The sequence below is a fragment of the Eptesicus fuscus genome, chromosome 10 (assembly GCF_027574615.1).
Source record: "Eptesicus fuscus isolate TK198812 chromosome 10, DD_ASM_mEF_20220401, whole genome shotgun sequence".
In the NCBI taxonomy this organism is placed as follows: Eukaryota; Metazoa; Chordata; class Mammalia; order Chiroptera; family Vespertilionidae; genus Eptesicus; species Eptesicus fuscus.
The window spans coordinates 2,097,031-2,120,382 of record NC_072482.1 but is presented as its reverse complement, the minus strand read 5'-3'; the positions used below and the strand labels follow the sequence as shown (position 1 = coordinate 2,120,382).

General features: G+C 60.7%; 3 protein-coding genes across 4 annotated transcripts; 1 reads left to right on the top strand and 2 right to left on the bottom strand.

Moving 5' to 3' along the window:
• Positions 1-573: 573 nt before the first annotated feature.
• Positions 574-11,815, bottom strand: STK19 (serine/threonine kinase 19). The gene is made up of 6 exons (XM_028133793.2): positions 11,448-11,815; positions 2,523-2,618; positions 2,207-2,346; positions 1,359-1,456; positions 1,117-1,264; positions 574-934 (listed from the first exon to the last, which is right to left on the bottom strand). The coding sequence occupies exons 1-6, from the start codon at positions 11,733-11,735 to the stop codon at positions 889-891; spliced, it is 816 nt and encodes a 271-aa protein (XP_027989594.2). The 5' UTR covers positions 11,736-11,815; the 3' UTR covers positions 574-888.
• A 52-nt stretch (positions 11,816-11,867) lies between these two features.
• DXO (decapping exoribonuclease) lies at positions 11,868-13,827 on the top strand. Its single transcript, XM_008157329.3, is given in 7 exon segments — positions 11,868-12,435; positions 12,536-12,771; positions 12,871-13,090; positions 13,195-13,330; positions 13,449-13,543; positions 13,627-13,747; positions 13,749-13,827. Coding segments are annotated over 7 exon segments (1,227 nt in total). The 5' UTR covers positions 11,868-12,082; the 3' UTR covers positions 13,815-13,827.
• Positions 13,828-13,892: 65 nt separating this feature from the next.
• Positions 13,893-23,347, bottom strand: SKIC2 (SKI2 subunit of superkiller complex). Of its 2 annotated transcripts, XM_054722609.1 has the most exons (28): positions 23,290-23,347; positions 23,109-23,212; positions 22,500-22,609; positions 22,287-22,404; positions 22,087-22,201; positions 21,910-21,984; positions 21,578-21,631; positions 21,292-21,482; positions 21,004-21,132; positions 20,651-20,796; positions 19,896-20,042; positions 19,691-19,775; positions 19,424-19,530; positions 19,011-19,157; positions 18,836-18,932; positions 18,506-18,718; positions 18,319-18,429; positions 16,922-17,152; positions 16,520-16,657; positions 16,235-16,372; positions 16,004-16,108; positions 15,591-15,738; positions 15,383-15,509; positions 15,060-15,270; positions 14,813-14,923; positions 14,526-14,744; positions 14,213-14,353; positions 13,893-14,125 (listed from the first exon to the last, which is right to left on the bottom strand). In XM_054722609.1, exons 1-28 carry the CDS (start codon positions 23,309-23,311, stop codon positions 13,925-13,927), a joined length of 3,741 nt encoding a protein of 1,246 aa, XP_054578584.1. In that variant the 5' UTR covers positions 23,312-23,347; the 3' UTR covers positions 13,893-13,924. The 2 variants fall into 2 exon arrangements, with proteins under 2 accessions (XP_054578584.1, XP_054578583.1); XM_054722608.1 differs by having other exon boundaries at positions 16,004-16,372.
• Between the last annotated feature and the right edge of the window lie 5 nt (positions 23,348-23,352).

Sequence of the window (23,352 nt, the reverse complement as noted above, 5' to 3'; positions counted from 1 at the left end):
CTGGACCTTGCTCCTCCCCTGGGCCAGCTAAAGCCGGGAAACCACGTGACAACCAAGAAATGCAACTGGCCCCAGGCCCAGTGTTGGGGGCGGGGGGCACCCCGGACACCTGGGTCACTGAGGAAATCATGGCCCAGAGGTCCTGTTCTCCCCCTTCCCCTCCCCCTCCGCCCCCCTGTTAACCCCATGCCAGTGCCTGGGCACCTCCCCTACTGGGAATGTGGTGTCTGTGTACCTGGGCGGGGCACCAGCGGAGGTTCAAGGCTCCTTTGCCAGGCCGACAAAACAAGGCGGTGGGACGCGGGCCTCCCACTAAAACCCCCACAGCGGGGCCTGGTGAGGCCTTTGCTTCTCACAGGCCGACAGAACCCGTGGTTAGACGGGCACCCTCACCACCCACAAGGAAAACTGACCTCAGCACCCTCTTCCTCTGAACAATGAGGCCAAGTTTAGGCCCAATTGTGGCTTTACCTCCCCCCGAGCGAGGCGCCACCCCCCACATCACACCAGACAGCAGGAGGGAGCACCAGCACAAGTCCTTTATTTCAATCCAACATGAAGGGCAAAGAACCCGCCCCCACCTGCCCCTCGAACACCCGCCTTCCTCCCCCGACAGTAACAGCAGCACCGTGCTGCCCCAGAGGCAGCGGCCATGGCCCCGGCATGGGGTCTGGCTCCACGCCCACAGGCCCCCGAGACGCTGCCCAAAGCCCGCCCTGGCCCGGAGCCCAGGTCAACAGCAGCGGTGACGCCTGGCACTGCACGCCCTCGGGTCCATCGCGCATCCTCCTGGCCGAGCTTTCCCAAGGTGACCCTGGCTCAGCCACCACTGGGCAGCGCGCCTGGCCCCAGGCCGGCTCCGGCAGGCTTGCCGCGGTGAGCAGACCCTCACGTCTCTGGCAGGCGCAGAAGGGTCCCAGAAGTGGTGGAGACACTGCAAGAGAAAGACACGGTTGGATCCAGACACGTGGGCCCAAGGTCTGGGGAGAACTCAGAACTTGGCCAGGAACATTCCCGGGTTCCGCAGGAGAGAGGAGCTGGGCTTCCCTAGTGAAGGAAACCCACCTCTGCTTTGGGTCGTTGCTCTAACTGCCAGCGGCTGGGGGCAAGACTCACCAGTCCACCAGCTGGGCCCCGATGAGGTCGTGTACATGGTAGGCAAGGCCGAGTCTCACCGAGGCAGGCGCCCGCCGGCCCAGGAGCTCCGACAGGAGTAGCTCCCGGTACTTGGCCTTCCGGACCATGCCGAGGACAGCCTGGCGCCCTGGAGGGTGGACAGGAGCGGGGTAAGGCCTGCGGCCAGAGGAGCCCCGGAAAGGTGCTCTGGAGGGCTGGGGGCTAAGCTGCAGACAGAATACCTTTCACAAAACACTTAACGAATCTCCCAGCTCCGGGCACAGCCAGCCACCAACTCCCGGCATCTCGGACAGTGAGGACTCCGGCGTTGACCAGCTGCCTAAGCGGGTGGGAAGCCAGGAGAGATGAGGCCGTGGCTCTGAGAATCCTCTCTCCTCGCTGCTAATGTTGGAAACATGGGCAACCAGGCAGAGGGACCGGGTAACAGACACCTCCTCCCCGCCCCTGCCCGGCAGGTCTCTGGTCCCATTCGCCTACCCAGCTGCCCTCCCGCACTCTCTCTTCCTGCTACTTGTTTCCTAAAACCAGTCTGGATACCTCCCTGACCACAAGCCCTGACGCACGCTCAGTCCCGCCGCAGGGGAGCAATAAGGGTCTTTTCCTGTGTCCCTGCCACTGCCGAGGCCGGCCTCACACAGCTCCTCCCACGTCTACTGAGCAGAAGCTCCTGAAATGCCTCCCCATGGCCCATGGTGCCCAGCAGGGACCGGAGTCAGGCACAGCCCGCCGGACGCTTCCCTCGCGCCGCGCCGCGCCTGGGTGCTGCTTTGGAATATGAGTGCCTTGTGCCTGCCACTCGGTTCTGTCTCAGGTGAGTCACATCAGGCATGTGGTCCCTGCCAGGCCTCCACATGCATCTCACTGGCCACCCAGGCAGCCTGAATTTAAGTCCAAGGCTCCAGTGAGATGGCCTCTCTCTTGGGGGAAGGATACAAATTTAGATTTTACTAAAAAAAAAAAAAAAAGTCAACCTTTTGGGCAGGTTCAGCAAAAGGAAAAGGGCCAGGCTGGAAGGAGGGAGGCAGGGAGGTGCCAGATGCCGGATGTGATTGGTCCCCCCAAGTCTCACGTGATCTCTGTGTCCCTGAAGCCAAAGGTCTGCGTCATTTGGTCCTGCTGGAAGCTAAGGTCCCCGCAGGCTGGGAGCACCAAAGCCAGAAACTTCTGCACGGCCCCAGCATAGGACCGGCCGTCGCAGGCCCTGAGGACCTGGAACCAGGGAGAGAGGCTGGGGATCCCCTTCTGCTCCGTTCTTTCCACCTCTCACACCCTTCCTCCCCCTCCTTCCCGTCCCTCCCGTCACGACCAACCAGAGCCCTGTGCCCTGGGAGGTGGAGGTGTGGCGTGGGAGAGCCGCCGGCCGCCCGCGCCCCGAGCACACGCACCCTGGTCCTGTAGTCCTCGGTGAGAACAATCCCATGGGCATCCAGGTCGAAGCCCAGCTGGATGACTCTGATCTCCCCCTGTTCCTGAAGTTCTTTCTGTTTCCAGAAAGATGGGGTGAGAAGAAGGGTGTCAGGTGAGAGGCTCTACCATACCCTGGTACATGCCCATGCTGGGGAGTTTTTCTCCAAGTAAAGGAAAACTGTGGAGAGAGAATCAGGTGAATCACCAAATAGTATTTCCCAGTTGGGTACCCACCCACCTCATCTCTTACGTGAAACTATCAGTACACCTTTTCTAAGACTAATCATACGCCAGACACTAAGTAAGATAAAATAGTGATTAAGGCACAGACTCTGCCCGGCTGGTGTGGCTCAGTGGTTGAGCGTCAACCTATGAACCAGGAGGTCACCGGTTGATTCCCAGTCAGGGCACATGCTCGGGTTGCGGGCTCAATCCCCAGGAGGCGGGGGGCGTGCAGGAGGCAGCCAATCATTGATGCTTCTATCTCTCTCTGCTTCTCCCTTCTTCTCTGAAGTCAATAAAAATATATGTATATTTTAAAAAGACACAGACCCTGCCCTCAAGGAATTAACAGTCTAGACTGTGGGCAGAGAAAATAGGGAAGAATATGGGATAAAATGTTTAAAACAAATAAAAATCCACCAGGACTAGTGTTTCTAAGAATATAGCAAGAACCAACTCACCTGCTGAAAATTAATTAAAATGCTGGATAAAATATTTTTAAAATTAAAAGAGCTCACAAATAATACGTCAACAAAAGAATTCATCGAAATAATTGGGCTCTGTGGCCGGTGTGGCTAGGTGGTTAGAGCATTGGCCTGAGCACTGAAAGGCGCAGATTCCATTCCTCGTCAAGAGCACATCCCTGGGTTGCAGGATCGATCCCCGGTGGAGGCAACTAATCGATGTGTCTCTCACATCAATGTTTCTCCCTTCCACTCTCTCTAAAAATCAATGGAGAAAAAAATATCCTCGGGTGAGGATTAACAACAACAAAGATGTAATTGGAAGATGGAGGGCATTTGATGATTTAGGCCAGTGATCGATCGGCAAACTCATTAGTCAACAGAGCCAAATATCAACAGTACAACGATTGAAATTTCTTTTGAGAGCCACATTTTTTAAACTTAAACTATATAGGTAGGTACATTGTTATTAACTTAATTAGGGTACTCCTAAGCTGGCCTTTGCTAAAAACTCAAGGGGCCAAAGAGCCGCATGTGGCTCGCAAGCCGCAGTTTGCCAACCATAGGCAAATCTGTCCACCACAGTCAAAAATAACTGGGCACACCCTAACCGGTTTGGCTCAGTGGATAAAGCATCGGCCTGTGGACTGAAGGGTCCCAGGTTCAATTATGGTCAAGGGCACATGTTCGGGTTGCAGGCTCAATCCCCAGTAGGGGGCATGCAGGAGGCAGCCGATCAATGATTCTCATTGTTGATGTTTCTATCTCTCTCTCTTCCTCTCTGAAATCTTAACAATATATTTAAAAAAATAATAATAACTGGGCATAAATAAATATATGGACACACAAGAAAACAAAATTCAAAAGAAACAGACAATAGAAACAGACCCCAAAAGACATGTTGTCAGGGAATTATCAAAAACTGACTACTAAAAAACCCTATGTTTATAATGCTTAAATAACAACAGTCAAGATAGAATTTTTTAGCAAGAAATTATATGAACTGACATAATATGTTAAAAATAATCAAATAGAAATTCTAGAACTGGCAAGTGCAATTAAGGACTCAATGGATGGGTTTAATGTATTAAGGCACAACTAAATAAAAAGCTACTAGCCTGTAAAACAGATTCTAAAAAACTAACCAAAATATAATACAGTCAAAAAGATTGAAAATGCAGACAAGAAGCTAAAAGACGTAAAGGATACAAAGAGAAGATCCAATGTATGTGTAATTGAAGTCTGGGGAGGAATGAAAAGAGATAAGGTAGGGGAAATATTTGAAAAGACAATAACATATCCACAATCACAAAAGTATATTAATCCAACTTTCATTAGCTCATAGAACAGACAAAATAACCAGTGAGGAATCAGAAGACTTCTGCCGAAACCGGTTTGGCTCAGTGGATAGAGCGTTGGCCTGTGGACTGAAGGGTCCCGGGTTTGATTCCGGTCAAGGGCATGTACCTTGGTTGCAGGCACATCCCCAGTGGGGGGGTGTGCAGGAGGCAGCTGATCGATGTTTCTCTCTCATCGATGTTTCTAACTCTCTATCCCTCTCCCTTCCTCTCTGTAAAAAATCAATAAAATATATTAAAAAAAAAAAGAAGACTTCAACTCTAGTTACTGAGAAATTAATAACTGAATAATGCATATTCTTTTCTTTTTTTTTTTCTTTTTTTTTTTTCTTTTTAAATTTCTTTATTGATTAAGGTGTCACATATTTGTCCTCATCCCCCCATTCCCATCCCCCCCCCTCCCCACGCATGCCCCAACTCCCTGTTGAACTTAACCGTTGGATAGGATCATATGCATGCATACAAGTCCTTTGGTTGAACTCTCCCCCTCCCCCCACCCTCCCCTATCCTCCCTCTGAGGCCCGATAGTCCGATCGATGCCTCCTTGCTTCTGGTTCTGTTCTTGTTCCTCAGTCTATGTTGTTCATCATTTCCCCTAGATGAGCGAGATCATATGTCACTAGATATATACTTATGAGAACTGAATGTGAGACAAGCAATAATAGTTATGCTGACAGGCAAATGAATCAGTCTGTAGTGAGTTTCTTTCTGGACCAACAGTTCTTTTGAGACCCAATTTCAATGTCCACCAGTTCCTTATGTGTACATGTCAGCACTGACCCCTCAGCTCTGGATGGTGGACAAATGGTGGTAACGGAGGTCCGACTCCCTCTGGTTTGGTCTCGGCCGGACCCAGGGGCATGGCTTCACCCGGACTAAGGGGCACGTGGCCTCACCCGGATCTAGGGACACAAGGTCTCACCCGGACCCAGGGACGCTTGGCCTCTCCCAGACCCAGGGGCACGTGGCCTCACCCGGGCCTCGGTGCACGAGGCCTCACCCGGATCCAGGGACACATGGTCTCACCCGGACCTAGGGACGCTTGGCCTCTCCCAGACCCAGGGGCACGTGGCCTCACCCGGGCCTAGGTGCACGAGGCCTCACCCGGATCCAGGGACACATGGTCTCACCCGGACCCAGGGACACTTGGCCTCTCCCAGACCTAGGGGCACATGGCCTCACCCGGGCCTAGGTGCACGAGGCCTCACCCGGATCCAGGGACACATGGTCTCGCCCGGACCCAGGGGTGCGTGGCCTCTCTCAGACCCAGGGGCACGTGGCCTCACCAGGACCTAGGTGCACGAGGCCTCACCCGGATCCAGGGACACATGGTCTCACCCGGACCCAGGCGTGCTTGGCCTCCCCCAGACCCAGGGGCACGTGGCCTCACCCGGGCCTAGGTGCACGAGGCCTCCCCCGGATCCAGGGACACATGGTCTCACCCGGACCCAGGGACGCTTGGCCTCTCCCAGACCCAGGGGCACGTGGCCTCACCCGGGCCTAGGTGCACGAGGCCTCACCCGGATCCAGGGACACATGGTCTCGCCCGGACCCAGGGGTACGTGGCCTCTCTCAGACCCAGGGGCACGTGGCCTCACCCGGGCCTAGGTGCACGAGGCCTCCCCCGGATCCAGGGACACATGGTCTCGCCCGGACCCAGGGACGCTTGTCCTCTCCCAGACCCAGGGGCACATGGCCTCACCCGGGCCTAGGTGCACGAGGCCTCACCCGGATCCAGGGACACATGGTCTCACCCGGACCCAGGCGCGTTTGGCCTCCTCCAGACCCAGGGGCACGTGACCTCACCCGGGCCTAGGTGCATGAGACCTCACCCAGATCCAGGGACACATGGTCTCGCCCGGACCCAGGGGTGCGTGGCCTCTCTCAGACCCAGGGGCACGTGGCCTCACCTGGACCTAGGTGCACGAGGCCTCACCCGGATCCAGGGACACATGGTCTCACCCGGACCCAGGCGTGCTTGGCCTCCCCCAGACCCAGGGGCACGTGGCCTCACCCGGGCCTAGGTGCACGAGGCCTCCCCCGAATCCAGGGACACATGGTCTCACCCGGACCCAGGGACGCTTGTCCTCTCCCAGACCCAGGGGCACGTGGCCTCACCCAGGCCTAGGTGCACGAGGCCTCACCCGGATCCAGGGACACATGGTCTCGCCCGGACCCAGGGGTGCGTGTCCTCTCTCAGACCCAGGGGCACGTGGCCTCACCTGGACCTAGGTGCACGAGGCCTCACCCGGATCCAGGGACACATGGTCTCACCCGGACCCAGGCGTGCTTGGCCTCCCCCAGACCCAGGGGCACGTGGCCTCACCCGGGCCTAGGTGCACGAGGCCTCCCCCGGATCCAGGGACACATGGTCTCACCCGGACCCAGGGATGCTTGTTCTCTCCCAGACCCAGGGGCACATGGCCTCACCCGGACCTAGGTGCACGAGGCCTCACCCGGATCCAGGGACACATGGTCTCACCCGGACCCAGGCGCGCTTGGCCTCCTCCAGACCCAGGGGCACGTGACCTCACCCGGGCCTAGGTGCATGAGGCCTCACCCAGATCCAGGGACACATGGTCTCACCCGGACCCAGGCGCGCTTGGCCTCCTCCAGACCCAGGGGCACGTGACCTCACCCGGGCCTAGGTGCATGAGGCCTCACCCAGATCCAGGGACACATGGTCTCACCCGGACCCAGGGACGCTTGGCCTCTCCCAGACCCAGGGGCACGTGGCCTCACCCGGGCCTAGGTGCACGAGGCCTCACCCGGATCCAGGGACACATGGTCTCGCCCGGACCCAGGGGCGCGTGGCCTCTCCCAGACCCAGGGGCACGTGGCCTCACCCGGGCCTAGGTACACGAGGCCTCACCCAGATCCAGGGACACATGGTCTCACCCGGACCCAGGGACGCTTGGCCTCTCCCAGACCCAGGGGCACGTGGCCTCACCCGGGCCTGGGTGTACGAGGCCTCACCTGGATCCAGGGACACATGGTCTCACCCGGACCCAGGGACACTTGGCCTCTCCCAGACCCAGGGGCACGTGGCCTCACCCGGGCCTAGGTGCACGAGGCCTCACCCAGATCCAGGGACACATGGTCTCACCCGGACCCAGGGACACCCGGCCTCTCCCAGACCCAGGGGCACGTGGCCTCACCCGGGCCTAGGCGCACGAGGCCTCACCCGGATCCAGGGACACACGGTCTCTCCCAGACCCAGGGACGCCTGGCCTCCCCCAGACCCAGGGGCACGTGGCCTCACCCGGGCCTAGGCGCACGAGGCCTCACCCGGATCCAGGGACACACGGTCTCTCCCGGACCCAGGGACGCCTGGCCTCCCCCAGACCCAGGGGCACGCGGCCCCACCCGGGCCTAGGTGCACGAGGCCCCACCCGGATCCAGGGACACATGGTCTCGCCCGGACCTAGGGGTGCGTGGCCTCTCTCAGACCCAGGGGCACGTGGCCTCACCCGGACCTAGGTGCACGAAGCCACCCGGACCCAGGGGCGCGTTACCTCTCTCAGACCCCTGGTCGCGTGGTTTCACCCGGATCCAGGGGCGCACGGCCTCACCCGGACTCGGGACCCAGCCTTACCCGGATCCAGGGGCCCACGGCCTCACCCGGACCCAGGGTTCAGCTTCACCCGGACCCAGGGGGACGTTACCTCTCTCAGACGCCTGGTCATGTGGTCTCGCCCGGATCCAGGGGCGCACGGCCTCACCCGGACTCGGGACCCAGCCTTACCCGGATCCAGGGGCCCACGGCCTCACCCGGACCCAGGGTTCAGATTCGCCCGGACCCAGGGGCACATGGCCTCACCCGAACCCGGAATCCAGCTTCACCTGGACCCAGGGGCGCGTGGCCTCACCCAAACCCAGGGGCGTGAGGCCTCACCTAGACCCAGAGGCGTGTGACCACATCTGAGCCCAGAGGCTCGCAGGCTCGCCTGGACTCGGGTCTCAGCGGGGTTTCGTCTTCTTGATCCCAATTCCTGTTGGTCAATTCCCTCTCAGCAATTCCTTCGGTCATTTTCTCAGAGCTCCAGGGCGGCTGCCGCAGAACTCGTTGGGCGGCGGGCTCGGCAAGGCTCCGGTGTGCCCGGTGCACGGCGGTGGGCTGGTCCGGTGTCGCTGCGTCGGCCCTTGGGTCTGCAACGGTGGCCGGTCGCTGAGCGTGCGCACCTGGCCACTTCGGGGCATTGAGATTCTTGAAGGACTCGGAGGTCAGCAAGCACGGAGTCTCCCACCCCATGTCTCCCAGGGGCTCGTCTGTCCGTGCTCGGCAGCGAGTGGAGCCGTCCCCTCAGCCGGAGACCGCCGGGGGAACTGCGCCGAGCACGTTCCAGGCCGCCATTGTGTCGCCTGAGCCATAGTTCTTAAAGTGTGGACTTTGGGTCACCGGCATCAGCATCATCCTGCGTACCCCTCTCTTTTATTCTAGTTGTAGAGCATCTGCTCAGCCAGCCCCCCGGTCTTTCTGGCTGGTGTCTGCTCTGCTCTCCCGTCGTAGTCTCAATATTGTTGTGGTAGGCAACGATCAGGCTGCCGCCCTATGTCTCCATCTTGGTCCTCCTTTGTACAGTTAAGTCTTGATTGTTGTTGGTGTCACTGGGAGGAATTGTCCTCCAGGCCAATTGGCCGTGAGGACCCTCTTTGTCTATATAGGAAGAGTTGCTGTGCAGGAGACATGTTTGTGGGCCGGGTCTTGATGCAGCAATGCCTTGGCGCTCACTGAGTCTGCCTCTAGAATGCTTCCCTTATGCAAGTGATTGAAATCTGGTGTCATCTCACACCAACCACTAGATGCCCTCGTTTCTGGGTCTCCAATGTAGTGTGGGTCAGCCACTACCTGAGGCACTCAGCAGGAAAAAGCTTCTGCTCAGCTTGGCTGGGGCGGAGCTACAGGGTGGAGCCTACAACCTTGGCTTCCTGTCAGCCCCGCCCTATGAGGCTCCTGCGTCTGTGTCCCTCTGTATTCCTTGCAAACACCTCTGAGAGAAACGCGCCCTGGAGTTTCACCCACTGCCAAACAGTCCAGTCCCTCCCCTAATGAATCTGGACTCCCAGATTCTCGCCTGGAACTGGGTTTCAGTGTAGTTGGAACTGGGTCTCAGCGCAGTCTGGCGTCCCTGTCTCCTTCCCAGCAGGGCCACCCAGTGGCGCAGGCAAAAGTCCGTCCTCTGCGCACCTTCCAGTGCGCGCGTCTGGAGCCGCCGCTTCTCTGTGCCTCCGCCACCACAGCCCAAATTCATTCCCCCAGCGTGCGCCTGGCTTCCCAGGGTTTCGCCCGGAACTGGGGTTCAGTGCAGTCGGAACTGGGGTTCAGCACGGTCCTGAGCTTATGTCTCCTTCCCGCTAGGGCAGTTCAGTGGCGCAGGCAACAGTCCGTCCTTTGCGCCCCTTCCCGTGCGCGCCTCTGGAACTCTGCCTTCCACCGCTCCTCTGTGCCTGCGCCCCACAGCCCAGATTCATTCCCCAAGCCTGCGCCTGGCTTCCCAGGGTTTTGCCCGGAACTGGCGCTCAGTGCAGTCGGAGCCGGCGCTTAGCGCACTCCGGAGCCTTTATCTCCTTCCTGCCAGTGAACGCCGGCCAGGCCGTCAGCCGCCCCTTCCTCTCCGGCTCCATCCTCCCCGCAGGCGCGCGTGCTCGTGTCTCCGCCAGTTTCTCCATACCTCAGGCTTTTACGGCTCCCCCGATTGTCCCCGTGGCCTTCTCCTTCCCCCCAGCTGTGGGCATTTCAGTCCGCCAGCTCTCCTGTGGTTCTGGACGATGTCCGTTCTGACCTCTAGTTGTGCCTTTGAAATTGTTGTGCCCGGCTGCAGGTTAGGTGTTTAACCTATGCCGCCATCTTGGTTTCTCCGCATATTCTTTTCAACTACACATACAATATTTAGCGAAACTGACCACATAGCATGAAGCAAGTCTCAACAAGTTTCAAATGAAGAAAATCATATTGAACACTCTCTGGCCACTATATCACTTATGCCAGAAATAAGTAACAATCCTATCCTATATAATCCTATCCTATATAATAAAAGCCTAATATGCTAAGTGTCCAGTAAACCGGTCAGCCGTTCAACCAATCAAAGCTTAATATGCTAATGATATGCTAAGGCCGCTCAACCACTCGCTATGCCATGCACTGACCATCAGGGGGCAGACTCTACTACCTGTAGGTTAGCTTGCTGCTGGGGTGGGGGAGAGGGACTGAGCGAGATGGGCCCCACAGGCCCTGGAGCCCTCCCCTTCCCTCCCTGGCTGGCCAACCTCCCGTGTCTCTCCCCAATCCATCGTGCACCGGGCCTCTAGTAAGGGAATAAGAAAACTCTTAGAAATTAAGGCATACTTACTAATCAACCCAATAAATCAAAGGGGGAAAACACGGGGAAAATTAGAAGACATTTGGAAATAAATGATAATGAAAACATATACCAAAACTTGGGAGGATAGATAGATGAATCTCAATACTTAGCGGAGAACTACAGCCTGCCATGCATTTATTAGAAAAAAGGATAAAAGTTAGTGGGGAAAAGTAAAATAAACCCCACAGTAGAGGGGAAACCGATTAATGAAGCAGAAAACATGCAAACAAGAGAGAAACAGGCTAAATGTGAGTTCTCTGAAAGACATTAACATTGATAAGCCACTGGTGAGCCTGACCGAGGGGAGAAACCTAGGGAAGCAGCCAGCCAACGCAGAGCAAGGAAAGGCCACGTTCCCCATTCCACACACGTCACGCCGGTGGGCTCCCCCTGCGGGGGCCTGGCTCGCTCCCCGCTGCGGGTGCTTTCCAGGGCGGGGGCACCCCCGGCCCCCGGCGTGCCGATCGGAGGCCCGCGAGCCGCCGCCGCGCCCTCACCAGCTGCCGGTCCGCCGCCGTCCGGTCGGGCACGAGGCTGTACACCTGGCTCCGCAGCGCGATGGGCGGCAGCGCGTCTCCGAACAGGCCTCGCGGGAACAGCCGCCCCAGCTCCGCGACCGCCGCGCGCGCCGACCCCGGGCGGGGAGGGCTGCCCGGCGGGGCGCCGCCCCCCAACACCCGGGCACCGGCCGCGCCCCTCGGGGGGTCGGCCTCGGCGGGCCCGCCTCCGCGCCGCCGCCTCAGCCCCAGCGGCTCCGCGCCCAGGCGCGGCCTCTTCCGGCTCATGTCGCGGACCCGGCGCCGCGGCCGCGAACGGAGGCTCCGGCGCCGCGGTGACGCCGGCGACCCGCGCGCGTGGGCGACGCCGCGGACGAGCGGCCGCCCCGGGAGCGCGGGCTGGGCCCTCCGCTGGCGCAAAATGATCGCGTCATCGAGCCGGAAACCCGCTCGCTCTCCGCGGTCCTGCGCGGCGTCCGGCTCGCGGGGACCGGCCTGGGCTCCGCCGGCGCACCTGCCGCCGTCTCCGCGGGGAGCCCGGGCGGGACCTGCTGCCGGGCGCGCCCCCCGCCCCCCGCGGTTCCAGGCCGGAGCCGGCCGTCGGGAGGCCCGCGCCTTCTCCGCCTCCTCTGCTCATGGAGCCCCGAGGGACCAAGCGGGGAGCTGGGAAGATAGAAGTAGCTGAGCCGCGGAGCAAACTCCCGCACCCCGCGCCCTCGCTGCCCACGGACCCCGCCCTCTACTCCGGGCCCTTCCCGTTCTACCGGCGCCCCTCCCAGATGGGCTGCTTCTCCCTGGACGCCCAGCGCCGGTACCACGGAGATGCCCAAGCCTTGCGCTACTACAGCCCGCCCGCCGAGGGTCAGGGCCCCAACTTCGACCTCAGAGAGGGGTACCCCGACCGATACCAGCCGCGGGACGAGGAGGTGCGAGAGGGCCTGGACCACCTGCTGCGCTGGCTCCTGGAGCACCGAGGCGGGCTGGAGGGGTGAGCGCGCGCGGAGATGGAGGGCGCCGGTCCTTGGCGGGAACTCTCGGGAGCCTTCCGAGCCAGTGCCGGGTGGCCTTCAGCCTCTCCCTCCTCCCAGGGGTCCCGGCTGGCTGGCAGGAGCCATCGTGACGTGGCGGGGGCACCTGACAAAACTGCTGACGACGCCGTACGAGCGGCAGGAGGGCTGGCAGCTGGCGGCCTCCAGGTTCCAGGGGACACTGTACCTGAGTGAGGTGGAGACGCCGGCCGCCCGGGCGCAGAGGCTCGCCCGGCCGCCCCTCCTCCGGGAGCTGATGTACATGGGGTACAAGTTCGAGCAGTACATGTGTGCAGGTGAGAGTTGCCCCTGCTCTGCAGTCGTCCCCCTTCCCCCCCCCCCCTGCGCCCCCAGAGACTGAGAGCCCCATCCTGTTGCTGCTTCTCTCTGTACAGACAAACCTGGAGGCTCCCCCGACCCCTCTGGGGAGGTTAACACCAACGTGGCCTTCTGCTCTGTGCTACGCAGCCGCCTGGGAAGCCACCCTCTGCTCTTCTCGGGGGAGGTGGACTGCACAGACCCCCAGGCCCCCTCTCCGCAGCCCCCCGCCTGCTATGTGGAGCTCAAGACCTCCAAGGAGATGCACAGCCCGGGCCAATGGAGGAGCTTCTACAGGTTCAGGAGCGGGTGGGCTGGGGCCAGGGCTGAGAACTGACAGCTGGGAAAGGGACTTGGGGGCAGAGGAGGCGGCGCCCCCCTGAGCCCGTCTTTCCTCACAGACACAAGCTCCTGAAATGGTGGGCTCAGTCATTCCTCCTGGGCGTCCCAAATGTTGTCGCTGGCTTCCGCAACCCGGAGGGTTTTGTCTGTTCCCTCAAGACCTTTCCCACCATGCAGATGTTTGAACACGTCAGGGTAAGGCAGTGGTACCTCACCCCCCCGCCAGCACCCCAGGTCCCGTGTCCAGGGCTGTAGCGTCCCCTCTCCCACGCCTGCCCTCACTCGTCTCTGCCTCCTCCTCGGCCCTCTCCAGAATGACCGTGACGGCTGGAACCCTTCCGTGTGCATGAACTTCTGTGCCGCCTTCCTCAGCTTTGCCCAGAACACAGTCGTCCAGGACGACCCCAGGTGAGGCATTCGGCCCTGCCCTCCCCTCTGGGCCCCGGGAGCCCGGCTCCAGCCCTCAGCTGGTTTCCCCGTCCTCCCCGCAGGCTTGTCCACCTCTTCTCCTGGGAGCCTGGCGGCCCAGTCACCGTGTCTGTACACCGGGATGCACCCCACGTCTTCCTGCCCACGTGGTACGTGGAAGCCATGACTCAGGAGCTCCCATCGCCCCCCCAAGACACCGTCCCCTAAGGACTTCTACTTCGGGGGGCTGGTCCTGTCTCTGTGCAGTTAAAGGCAGACTTCCAGGTGGTTCTCCCTGCTGTGTCTTTGAGCTGTCCCCCTGCCCAGCACTTCAAGTACACAGAGGCGGTTTACTGGTTTATTATTGTCCCCGGGGCTCCGTCACTGAGTGTAGAGGCTGGCTGCAAAGACGATGTCCCTCCGCAGCAGGGTAGCTGCCGTCTCCATCTTGGCACCCAGCACAGGCTCGCCTACCAGGCGGGCCGCCCCTCGCAGTGAGCGACACATCTCGGCCAGGCGCTGGATGCAGCGGACCACCAGGCCCTCGGGCGTCCCCGAGAGCCCTGCCAGCTCCGAGAAGGGCTGTGGGGAGGCAGGTGGGGACTCAGTTTGATAGACCTGGGCAGGCTCTTCCCAACCACCCGCAAAACCCCAAATCCAGTTACTCACCATGCCCCGGGCCCACTCGTACACAACCCCGACCAGCCCGAAATTCAGCTCCCCTACAAATTCTTCCACTGTCTGGTTCAGGCCGCAGGCCACCTGCACCTCACCAATGCGCTTGGCCACAGCGCGGACACGTTCCACTCCCTGCAGGGGGAGGGACGAGTTAAGACCCCCTTCCTGCTCCAGGACTAGGGAGGCTCAGGTCAGGGAAGAAGCCATTCCAGCTCTTAGGGGCGCTTACAGGGTTGGAGAGGTCACTGGGGGGCCTGGGGGCGGGGCCTGGGAATGCTGCAGCGGAGGGGGGGGGGGGCAGTACCTGTTTGAGGGTACTTGGGAGCTGCTCCCCAGTGTCCCCGGGGCTCTGGCAGACCAGGCCGGAGAGCAGGGCTGCGATCTCCTCCGGCCGCAGGGCACTCAGCGCGTTGTCGAACATGAGCTCGGTGAGGAGCAGCTCGTGGCTGCTCATGGCACAAGCCACGCGCCCCGCCAGCTTCACCGTGCCCGCCTGGTCCACGTAGCCCAGAGTCCGGAGCACCTGGCCGGAAGATGGCGGGTGTCGGAAGCCTGCCGTTCTCCCTCACTAGCCCCCCACACTGCTCTCACCTCTACTCGCTGGTGGTACTCGGGGAGCAGCAGTAGCGACTGGTCTGACAGCAGGAAGCGCAGCCGCTCTATCTCCTTCTGTACCTGCCTTCGCTCCTGCAGCTTCAGGTACTGTGGAGAGCCAAGGCAGGGGCGGGTCAGCGCCTCCCTCGCCCTCCACGGGGCTTGAGGACCAGGGCTGACATGGGGGCAGGCAGCCTACAGGGGACCAGAGACAAGGCTTAGAAGCTGGCATCCACGGCCCTACCTGAGCAGGGAAACGGGGGCTGTGCACGCACTGAGCCCCCCAGATCAGCTCCTCTAGCTTCCGGGCCCGGAGTCCCCCCTCAACCACTGACACATCCTTAAGCTGCAAGTCGTTGACAGGGTCAAGGGTAGGGGGTCCTGCCGGGTGGGCCTGCGCCAGGCGCAGCAATTCCTGGGCAGCAGCGGTCACAGCAGCGAGGGGAGGGTCCTTCCTGAGGAAGGAGCAGGTCCGTAAGAGCACCCCTCAGGCTGCGGGCCTCCCAACCACCCCTCCCACTCCCCGCCACGGGGTCCCTCCCGGGAAGGGCCTCCCCGGCATCGGACTTGAATTTCAGCTGCTGCCTCTTGCTGAAGTCCTCCAAGACCTTCTCCCCGTTCACCCGGAGCACTCTGGTGGTGATGGCAGCCACGTCTCCGGGCTGCAGCCTGGCCACAGTGTGGTCACAGGGCCCTGGGAACAGGGACGAGCGGGTCAGACTTCGCCCTGAACCCTGCCTTCACTGCCCTAGGGACCCGGGCGTCTGCCTCTCACCTTCAGGCAGGAACAGTTTGAATCCCACCAGGTCCTCTGGGTAGGGCACACCTGGGGCGGCCGAGCGCCTCTCCTGTGGCTCCTCAGACCCGGGTTTATCACACAAGACCAGAGTGGTGAAGACTCTGCTGGTGGAGTTCGAGGAGACCTGGGGGAGGGGAGGCCAGGACGGGGCAATGTGAGGCGTGAACAAGGTCGAGAGCAGGTCCCGCCTTCAGGCAGGGACCGTGGAGTAGCCACGCAGAGCCCACCAATAGAGACCAAGTCAAGCAGGCAGCAGGCAGGTTGGGGTGCAGGGGAGGGCAGAGGGCACTAAGTGGTGGTGATGGGAGGGAAAGGAAGGCAGAGGGAAGATGAGGGCACTGCCAAGTGTAACCTGCTCCTCCCTCTGGGGCCCAGACCCCCTGCATCACCTGCAGGACCACACCCAGTGCGTTGTGATGCTCCTGACTCTTCACAACCACCACCCTTCCGGCCGAGAGAGCCTTCAGCCCGCTGACAGACTCCATGACACGTCGCTGAAGAGCGGGGATGTGCACACGGGATGGAGGAGGAAGTGTCAGGGATGCAGGGACCAGTTCAGGCGCGCCCCGAGTGCCACCTGTCTTCCTCCCTGTCCGTCCCCCCAGCACACCCTTGCTGACCTGGATCAGGCTGCGGGTTTCTGTCAGTTCCTCTCCCCAGCTGTAATACTCGGGCAGGTCCGCCAGTTGGCCAGTCAGGTCAGGCTCCTCCAAGGCCCCCAGCTTCTTGGTTAATTCAGCCAGAGCCTGTTCGTGGGCCTGGGCAGGAGCAAGGGCAGGTGTGAGCTGAGTCTCCAGGCTCAGTCGCTACATCCCACCTGCACCCACTGGCCTCCGCATGCCACCTCTTCCCAGCCTGGCTTCCCCCGTCCGTCCAGGCCAGGGTACTGGTCACCGACCCCTCACCTTGCTGTCCTTGCGGGACGGAAACTCGGAGAAGCTCCTCTTCATCATGTCCTCCACCCTGAGGGCGTCTACCCGCAGCAGGTTGAGGATCATGGTGTACGTGAGGCGGAACTGAGACTGCAGCTGCGATGGCTTACCCTGCGGGGGCGGGGAGACCAGGCTGGGCCCGCTGCTCCCCGGCCAGCCCTCTGTGGACCACCCTGCCCGCCCCCCTCTTGTGCCAAATAAGGGAGCAAAACAGACAGGTTCACAAAGGTCCTGCTAGCTCCGCACTCAGGGTGGAACCAGAGGAGACCGGTCTGGCCCTTGGATCTGCTCACTCCCACCTGGGCATCCCCAGGCAAAAGGAAGTAACAGAAAGAAGGGGGGGGGCGGGGGGAGGGCCGGGCCTGGCCGCCTCACCGTCATCATGCGGTGCAGGTCCACCATCTCGGGCACGCGGCCCTTGCAGAGCAGGATGACGGTGCCCGTGGGGTCCAGGCCCCTGCGGCCCGCCCGGCCCGCCATCTGCACGTACTCCCCCGGGAGCAGGTCCCGGAAGGCGTTGCCATCGTGCTTTCGCATGGAGTCGAACACCACCGTCCGGGCCGGCATGTTGACGCCCATGGCAAAGGTCTCTGTGGCAAACAAGACCTGGGACACGGGAAGAGGATCAGCACAGGCCCGCAGCCGCCCACGCCTCACCCAGCGAGGCACGTAGGCAGCTGCGCGGTCCAGGAGCCCATTCCACTCCGGGCTAATGGATCGAGTGGGGACCACCACCTCCCGCATTTACTTACGTAGCTACCTATTCCTTTCTTTGTGCCCCATGTCCACCCCACCCCCCACCGTCAGTCGTCCGATGTCTTTAATGAGTATCGTTTTGTGTGAACATGTTCTTGCATGTTGTCTTGTGTGCGTGTAATCTGCAATTCACATGGAAAGCAGTTGTGTGTATCCTGTTTCCTCACTTCTTTTCCTCCACATGGTGTTCTCAGCACCCACCCACGTTCCTGTGGTTGCACCTAACCCCTCGCTCCCAACGGCGGCAGGACACTGGGGAGCATCCCTACAGCTACCCACCTGCTCTCCCCTGAGGGGCAGGGACCAGTCCCGGCCAGACTGGCCAACAAAGAAAGAGCAGACTCGTTTTCCCCGGGACCAGGGTGAGGACTTCTCTGTGGTTTACATTCAGGAATGGAATTGAGGGTCAAGTATGTTATACCTACTCTGGCCTAAGGAATGCCAGGGCACACGCCAGACTGGCCACCCTGACGGAGGCTCGTGTAGTCCTATGCAGGCAGACCTCGCCTGACTGCAATTCGCAGATACTGCGCGTCCACCAACATGGGGGCAAGACCCTCCACCAGCGAAAAGATTACAATTCACTGGAGGCTCAGAAGATGGTGAGCGTTCATATTCTTTAAAGTCCGTGCCTTGTTTTCAGACATAACCCTTGTGTAGACTTAACAGAGCACAGTGTGGTGTGAGTTTAACTTTTACACGCACTGAGAAGCCAGAAACTCCGTGGGCCTCGCCATAACGCGACACTCACTGCGGTGGCCCGGGACCCAGCCGCCATGAGCCCGAGGTCTGCCCGCGGCTACGGCCGCTTTTGGATCAGCCAGTTTCCTAAGTTCCACCGTCTAAGCACTGAAGTCTTATCTCATGAGTTTCAATTTGCATTTTTCTGATGACCTCTCTGCTTGCTAGCTTTTTGGGTTTCTCTCCTGAATGCATCCCCATTTAAGAAGAGGAACGTGAAGTTGGGAGATGAAGAAGCTACAGAAGGGCCGCAGGGAGGCGGCGGCGGCGTGCACCTTGACCAGGCCGCGGCTGAAGAGCATCTCCACAATTTCCTTGAGGATGGGCAGGATGCCGCTGTGGTGCACGCCCAGGCCTCGGTGCAGGAGCTCCGACATGTGCAGCACCTGCGGGGACCGAGGCCGTGGTCAGGGGGCGTCAAGCACCCACCCCACCAGCCTCCGAGCCCAGGGCCCTCCACACCTGGGGCAGCTGCCGGTCAGAGCCGCGGAGGCGAGCCAGGCAGCGCTGCAGGAAGAGGTGAATCTCGCTCTTCTCTGAACTCGTGGTGAGGTCCAGGGAGGTGAGGCCCGAAGCCTGCTCGTCACAGCGGCCCCGGGAGAAGGTGAACACCACCACGGGCAGCTGCGCACGGGTGCGGAGGGAGGCCAGGAGGGACAGGTACACACCGCGGTCCTGGGGAGTCACGGGGAGAAGGAAGTGTCGCTGGGGCAGTGCTCACAGCGCAAGTCCGATCCCGGGGGACGAGGGAAGAAGCAGGTGGTGAGAGGTCTGGAGCCTGCTGGTCCTCACCTGTGCAGGCCCCCCCTGATGCGTGGGCTGCTTGGCCCCAAAGGTCTGGGCGTGTTTGCTCATCCTCTCCTTCTTGGCCTCCACAGCTGCATAGTACCTGGGTGTGCAGAGGGTGGCCATCAGTCCCGCCTGCTGGGCCCAGCACTGACCACCGCCCCCCCCCGCCCCAGCTTACCCCTTCGTGTGGAAGGCGCCTCGGGAGTCCAGCAAGAGGAAGAGCTCCCCCTGGGTCTTGGGGCTGTTCCCCGTGAAGAGATAATGCTCCAGCGGCACGGGGCGGGCGGCAGTGCTGACCACGTAGATCTGGCGGCGCTTCAGTCGACTGAGCGGGAAGGAAACAGGTCAGGGGTGGGGTCAGCCCACATCCCCACCACCTCCGCCCTCTGGCCTCCCCAGTCTTTCCTGGGAGCCGGACTGGAAGGCTGTCCCCGTCATCGTATCTCCCAACATTCAAATGGGTGTGGGCCATGTCCCCAGCCCCACTCCGACCCTCCCCTCCCCCCAACGGTCTGGCCACTCCCTGCTGTGGCCGTCCTCACCCCCAACCCCAACCAACGGAGGACCCAGCAGCCGGGACACACATCTCACCCAATCCAGTCAGCAAATTCAAGGGCGTTGGGGACAGTGGCGCTCAGAAGGATGATGGAGACATGGTCAGGGAGCATGATGAGCACCTCCTCCCACACGACGCCACGCTGGGCAGAGGGAAGACAAGTCAGGGGGCTCAGGGCTGTCCTGCTCCCAGCTCCCACCGGAGGCAAAGGCAGGGCGGCTCAGGGTGTGTGGAGGGAGCTGCCGAGCTCGCCCCCAGGAGAGAACTGCTGGTCTGGGGCCCCCGGGCCTCCTGCTCCTCACCTCGGCATCGTTGATGTAGTGAACCTCATCAAAGATGACCCACTCCAGGTCCCGGATGACGTCCGAGCCGCTGTACAGCATGGAGCTGGGGGAGACCGCAGGCTGACTCCCCAGTGGCTCCTGTGTCCACCAACCCAGCCCACAGCTCCAGAGCAGCCTCACCTTCCTGACCCAGAACCCACCCGAGTTGAGGCCCATCTCTCACCGAAGGATCTCTGTCGTCATGATGAGGCAGGAGGCCTCCGGGTGCAGCTGCACGTCCCCCGTGAGCAGCCCCACGTCCCCGAATGTGTTTCGGAAGTCTCGGAACTTCTGGTTACTCAGAGCCTTGATAGGGGAAGTGTAGATGGTGCTGGAAGAGGGTGTGAGGTTAGCCAGTCACTCCACACAGACTGCGGTCAGCACCTCCTCTCCCGCCCTGAGCCCCCCCAGCAGCATGCCGCAGAGCTCAGGTGCCCCCCTTTCTTCCCCCAAGCTGCCCACATTCTCCTTCATGATGTGATCTCAGAAAAACTCTGTCCCACGACCCCTTCCTGAACGAAATGCATGCAGGTCACGCTTCTACACTCTCTCCCCACTCCTTCTCATTTCCTCCCGGGCCCGTCTCAATTCCTCCCCCAAATCTCCCATCGAAAAGATGAAGTAAAGCCAGGCTGGTGTGGCTCAGTGGTTGAGCACTGACCTATGAACCAGGAGGTCAGGGTTTGATTCCCAGTCAGGGCACATGCCCGGGTTGCAGGCTCAACCCCAGGGTGGAGCATGCAGGAGGCAGCCGCTCAATGAGTCTCTCTCATCACTGATGTTCCTATCTCTCTCTCTCTCTCCTTCTCCCTTCCTCTCTGAAATCAATAAAAATGTATTTTTCAATAATGAGTAAAAGATGAAGCAAAGACATGGGAAGAGAGGAGACAGAAAGGACACAGGAGAAAGCAGGGATGGCTGAGGAAGGGAAGGGCGTACCGCGTCATGTGCTTCTGGGCAAGGGCAATGGCGTATTCGGCCACAACCGTCTTCCCTGCAGACGTGTGAGCCGCCACGAAGACCGAGTCGTGCCGTTCCAAGTGCAGGATGGCCTGTTTCTGGAACACATCAGGCTCAAACGGCCACTGTGGGGGGGGAGAACCGGATGAGGGCTAAGGAAGGGAGGGGGCCTTCCTCCCTCTGGCTCCTGGGGCACGCAGGGCGGAAGGCCAGAGTGAGCTAGGCTGGGACTGCGGTCCAAGACCGGCCTGGAAGGCGTCTGGCCTCTGGGAGGAGAGAGACCAGGCAGCGGGCTGGGAGGAGGGGGAGATGTGAGGACTGGGCCACACTACCTGGAAGGCGGGCTGGGGAATGAGGCGGTAGAAGTCACCAACGGGGGAGGTGACGTCCACAGGAATGGCCCACTGCTCCTGAGGAAGGGGTTTGGGGGGCTCTGAAGGGGACACAACTGTGGACGCTTCCTGGAAAAGTAAGGGGGAGGAGTGATAAAGATACAGCCAGAAGTTCCCCGTCCCCCTCCTCCCAAAGATGTCCAGTCTCCCTGAGATCCAAGCCAGCCAGCCCGCCCTCCCGGGGCCGGGCCCCCTTCTTTCCTGTTTCAACGGCCCAGAAGCACCCACCTTCAACACGAGGTCCTCCAAGCTGCTTGCTCGGGCCAAGGGAGCACTGCAGGGAGAGGCTGGAACAGTGTCTCCTCTGCTACCTCCCGGCTGTCCCACTGCCGCCCTCTCGTCTTCGTCGCCCCCACCCAGATCCAGGGGCTCGAGCAGACGGCTGAGGCTGAGCAACCCAGGAGCTGGAGCTGGGTGAGCTGAGGAGCAAGGCAAAAAGGGAGACCCAGTCCATCCATCTCTGTCCCACAGGAGAAGGGCACCGCTTCTCCTACACTCCCACCTCAGAACTCACCCTCTGCTGCAAAGTCCGTGCCTTTCTCGAAGCCCGGTGGAACAGTAAGGAGATCTGGAGGACAGGGACAGGGAGAGTCAGGACCACTGCACACTCGTGGCAAGTCATCCGTCACACCGACTGAAGAATGCCTGCACAGCACAGGCGTCGTAGCTGGGGACCGTTGTCATAGTTTCCAACACGTGACAGTGACGTTGGCTATGGAAGGGGGCCTCTTCCTCACTCGGTCAAAGGCACAGGAGGGCAGCAGCTCAGTGCTAGGCCCTGCCCCTCGTCCTCAGGGCCCAGGCTTGGAGCCCCGCCTCCCAAGGTCCATCCTGGCACCACCTCACCTTTCTCAAAGTCTATCTCCTCCTCAGCTTCCTCCCGAGCGCTCAGCTCTGTCACGGTGGGCTCATCCATTCCACCTGGGGAGAGGTTGGACACGAGGATTCATGAGGGGGACACGGGAACCCTTCCCTGGAGACTGAGGGCTCCCTCCCCTACAATCTCATTTCCACAACCATTACCTGGCCAGAAAGGGTACTGTGTTGGATTCCCCCACAGGGACTGGGAGATGGGCCCCGGTGGCCGGCGAAGAGATAAGGAGGTCGTGGCCGACAGGTCTGTATTCTCCAGCAGGACCTGAGGTGAGAGAGCAGAGCCCGAGGCTGAGCTCGCCTCCGACCCTCCTTCCCCACCTCTCCGCTCGTGGCCCCTGAGTGCTTACCTCCTTGAAGCCCAGCATCTGGCCCGTGGTGGGTTGTCTTTGGGCTTGCAGGTCGGAGGGGACTGGGGCCCCCAGTACAGTGAGGAGAGACCAAGGATCCATCTTCCTCTGCCATTTTCTAGAGAGAAGGAAGTAATTTTCAAGTCTTCTTTCTCCTCTGTCTCCGCTTCCTTCATGGCCCATCTCCCTAGTCCAGGCCCCTCCGACCCTCACCGCGCTGGGTGCTCCAGGCCGTGCAGAGGCAGCCAGGCCGGAGACGACAGGAACCACTGCTCTGCTTCTTGCTGCAGATCTGGGGCACAGGGAGGGAGGCCGTGGGGCAGCTGGAACAAGGGCGAGACGAGAGAGCGGGCTGGGACTGGTGTTGGCAATGGCAGATGACCCAGACAGGCTAGGACAATCAAAGTGAAGCGGTGTTTTCCAAAGGCTGTAATGCTTTACAGGGCAAAGGACCTGCTGGCTAACAGTACGGATTTCAGAAGCTGGGGCTGGACCTAGGAATCTGTATTTTTTAAAGCTCCCCCACTGATTATGAGGCACACTGAAGTTTGAGAATTTCCAAAGATGAAGAGTGGGCTGGCATCTCAGCCACCAGCAAGTGCTTGGAGACAGAAGGGACTGCACTGAGAAAAGACACATTGCAAAGAGCAGCTCCCAGAGCTGAGACATCCCCAGAGCTCCCTGCTGGTCCCCAAGGGGCTCCGACCCAGAGCAGCGCTAGGCTGGAGTCTGTCCGGCACCAGGCCAGGCCCGGATGACAGGTGTCGACAGAAAAGCGGGTCAAAAAGGTTTTAAGCTCACCGCGGGTCAAAAGTCACTCACTGTGCTCTCTGGAGGCCCAGGCACGTTCCGCAGCTCCCAGCGCCCAGTGCATCCCAGCTCCACAGCCCGAAGAGGCAGGTCCAGGGGGTCTGGGGGAGGTAGCACTACGGGAGAAAGACCAGAGGTCAGGGGTCAAGGGTAGATTCCTGTCTACTCCTTCGTTCCACCCCCTCCCCCTCACCGAGTCGCTCCGTCTCCATCATCTGGGAGCCACAGCAGCTGCCCCGCAGCCGGAAGTGCAGCA

What these genes read in the sequence shown, in the direction of transcription:
- SKIC2 (XM_054722608.1), bottom strand. Translation starts at nt 23,311, where the DNA reads ATGATGGAGACGGAGCGACTCG. An exon ending in TGGAGGACCTCGTGTTGAAG is followed by an intron (nt 21,133 to 21,291) that starts GTGGGTGCTTCT and finishes TTACTTTTCCAG; the next exon opens with GAAGCGTCCACAGTTGTGTC. An exon ending in TCCCAAGTACCCTCAAACAG is followed by an intron (nt 14,354 to 14,525) that starts GTACTGCCCCCC and finishes CTCCCCCTGCAG; the next exon opens with GGAGTGGAACGTGTCCGCGC.
- STK19 (XM_028133793.2), bottom strand. Translation starts at nt 11,735, where the DNA reads ATGAGCCGGAAGAGGCCGCGCCTGGGCGCGGAGCCGCTGGGGCTGAGG. An exon ending in CGGCGGCGGACCGGCAGCTG is followed by an intron (nt 2,619 to 11,447) that starts GTGAGGGCGCGG and finishes TTCTGGAAACAG; the next exon opens with AAAGAACTTCAGGAACAGGG. An exon ending in GGGGCCCAGCTGGTGGACTG is followed by an intron (nt 935 to 1,116) that starts GTGAGTCTTGCC and finishes TTTCTCTTGCAG; the next exon opens with TGTCTCCACCACTTCTGGGA.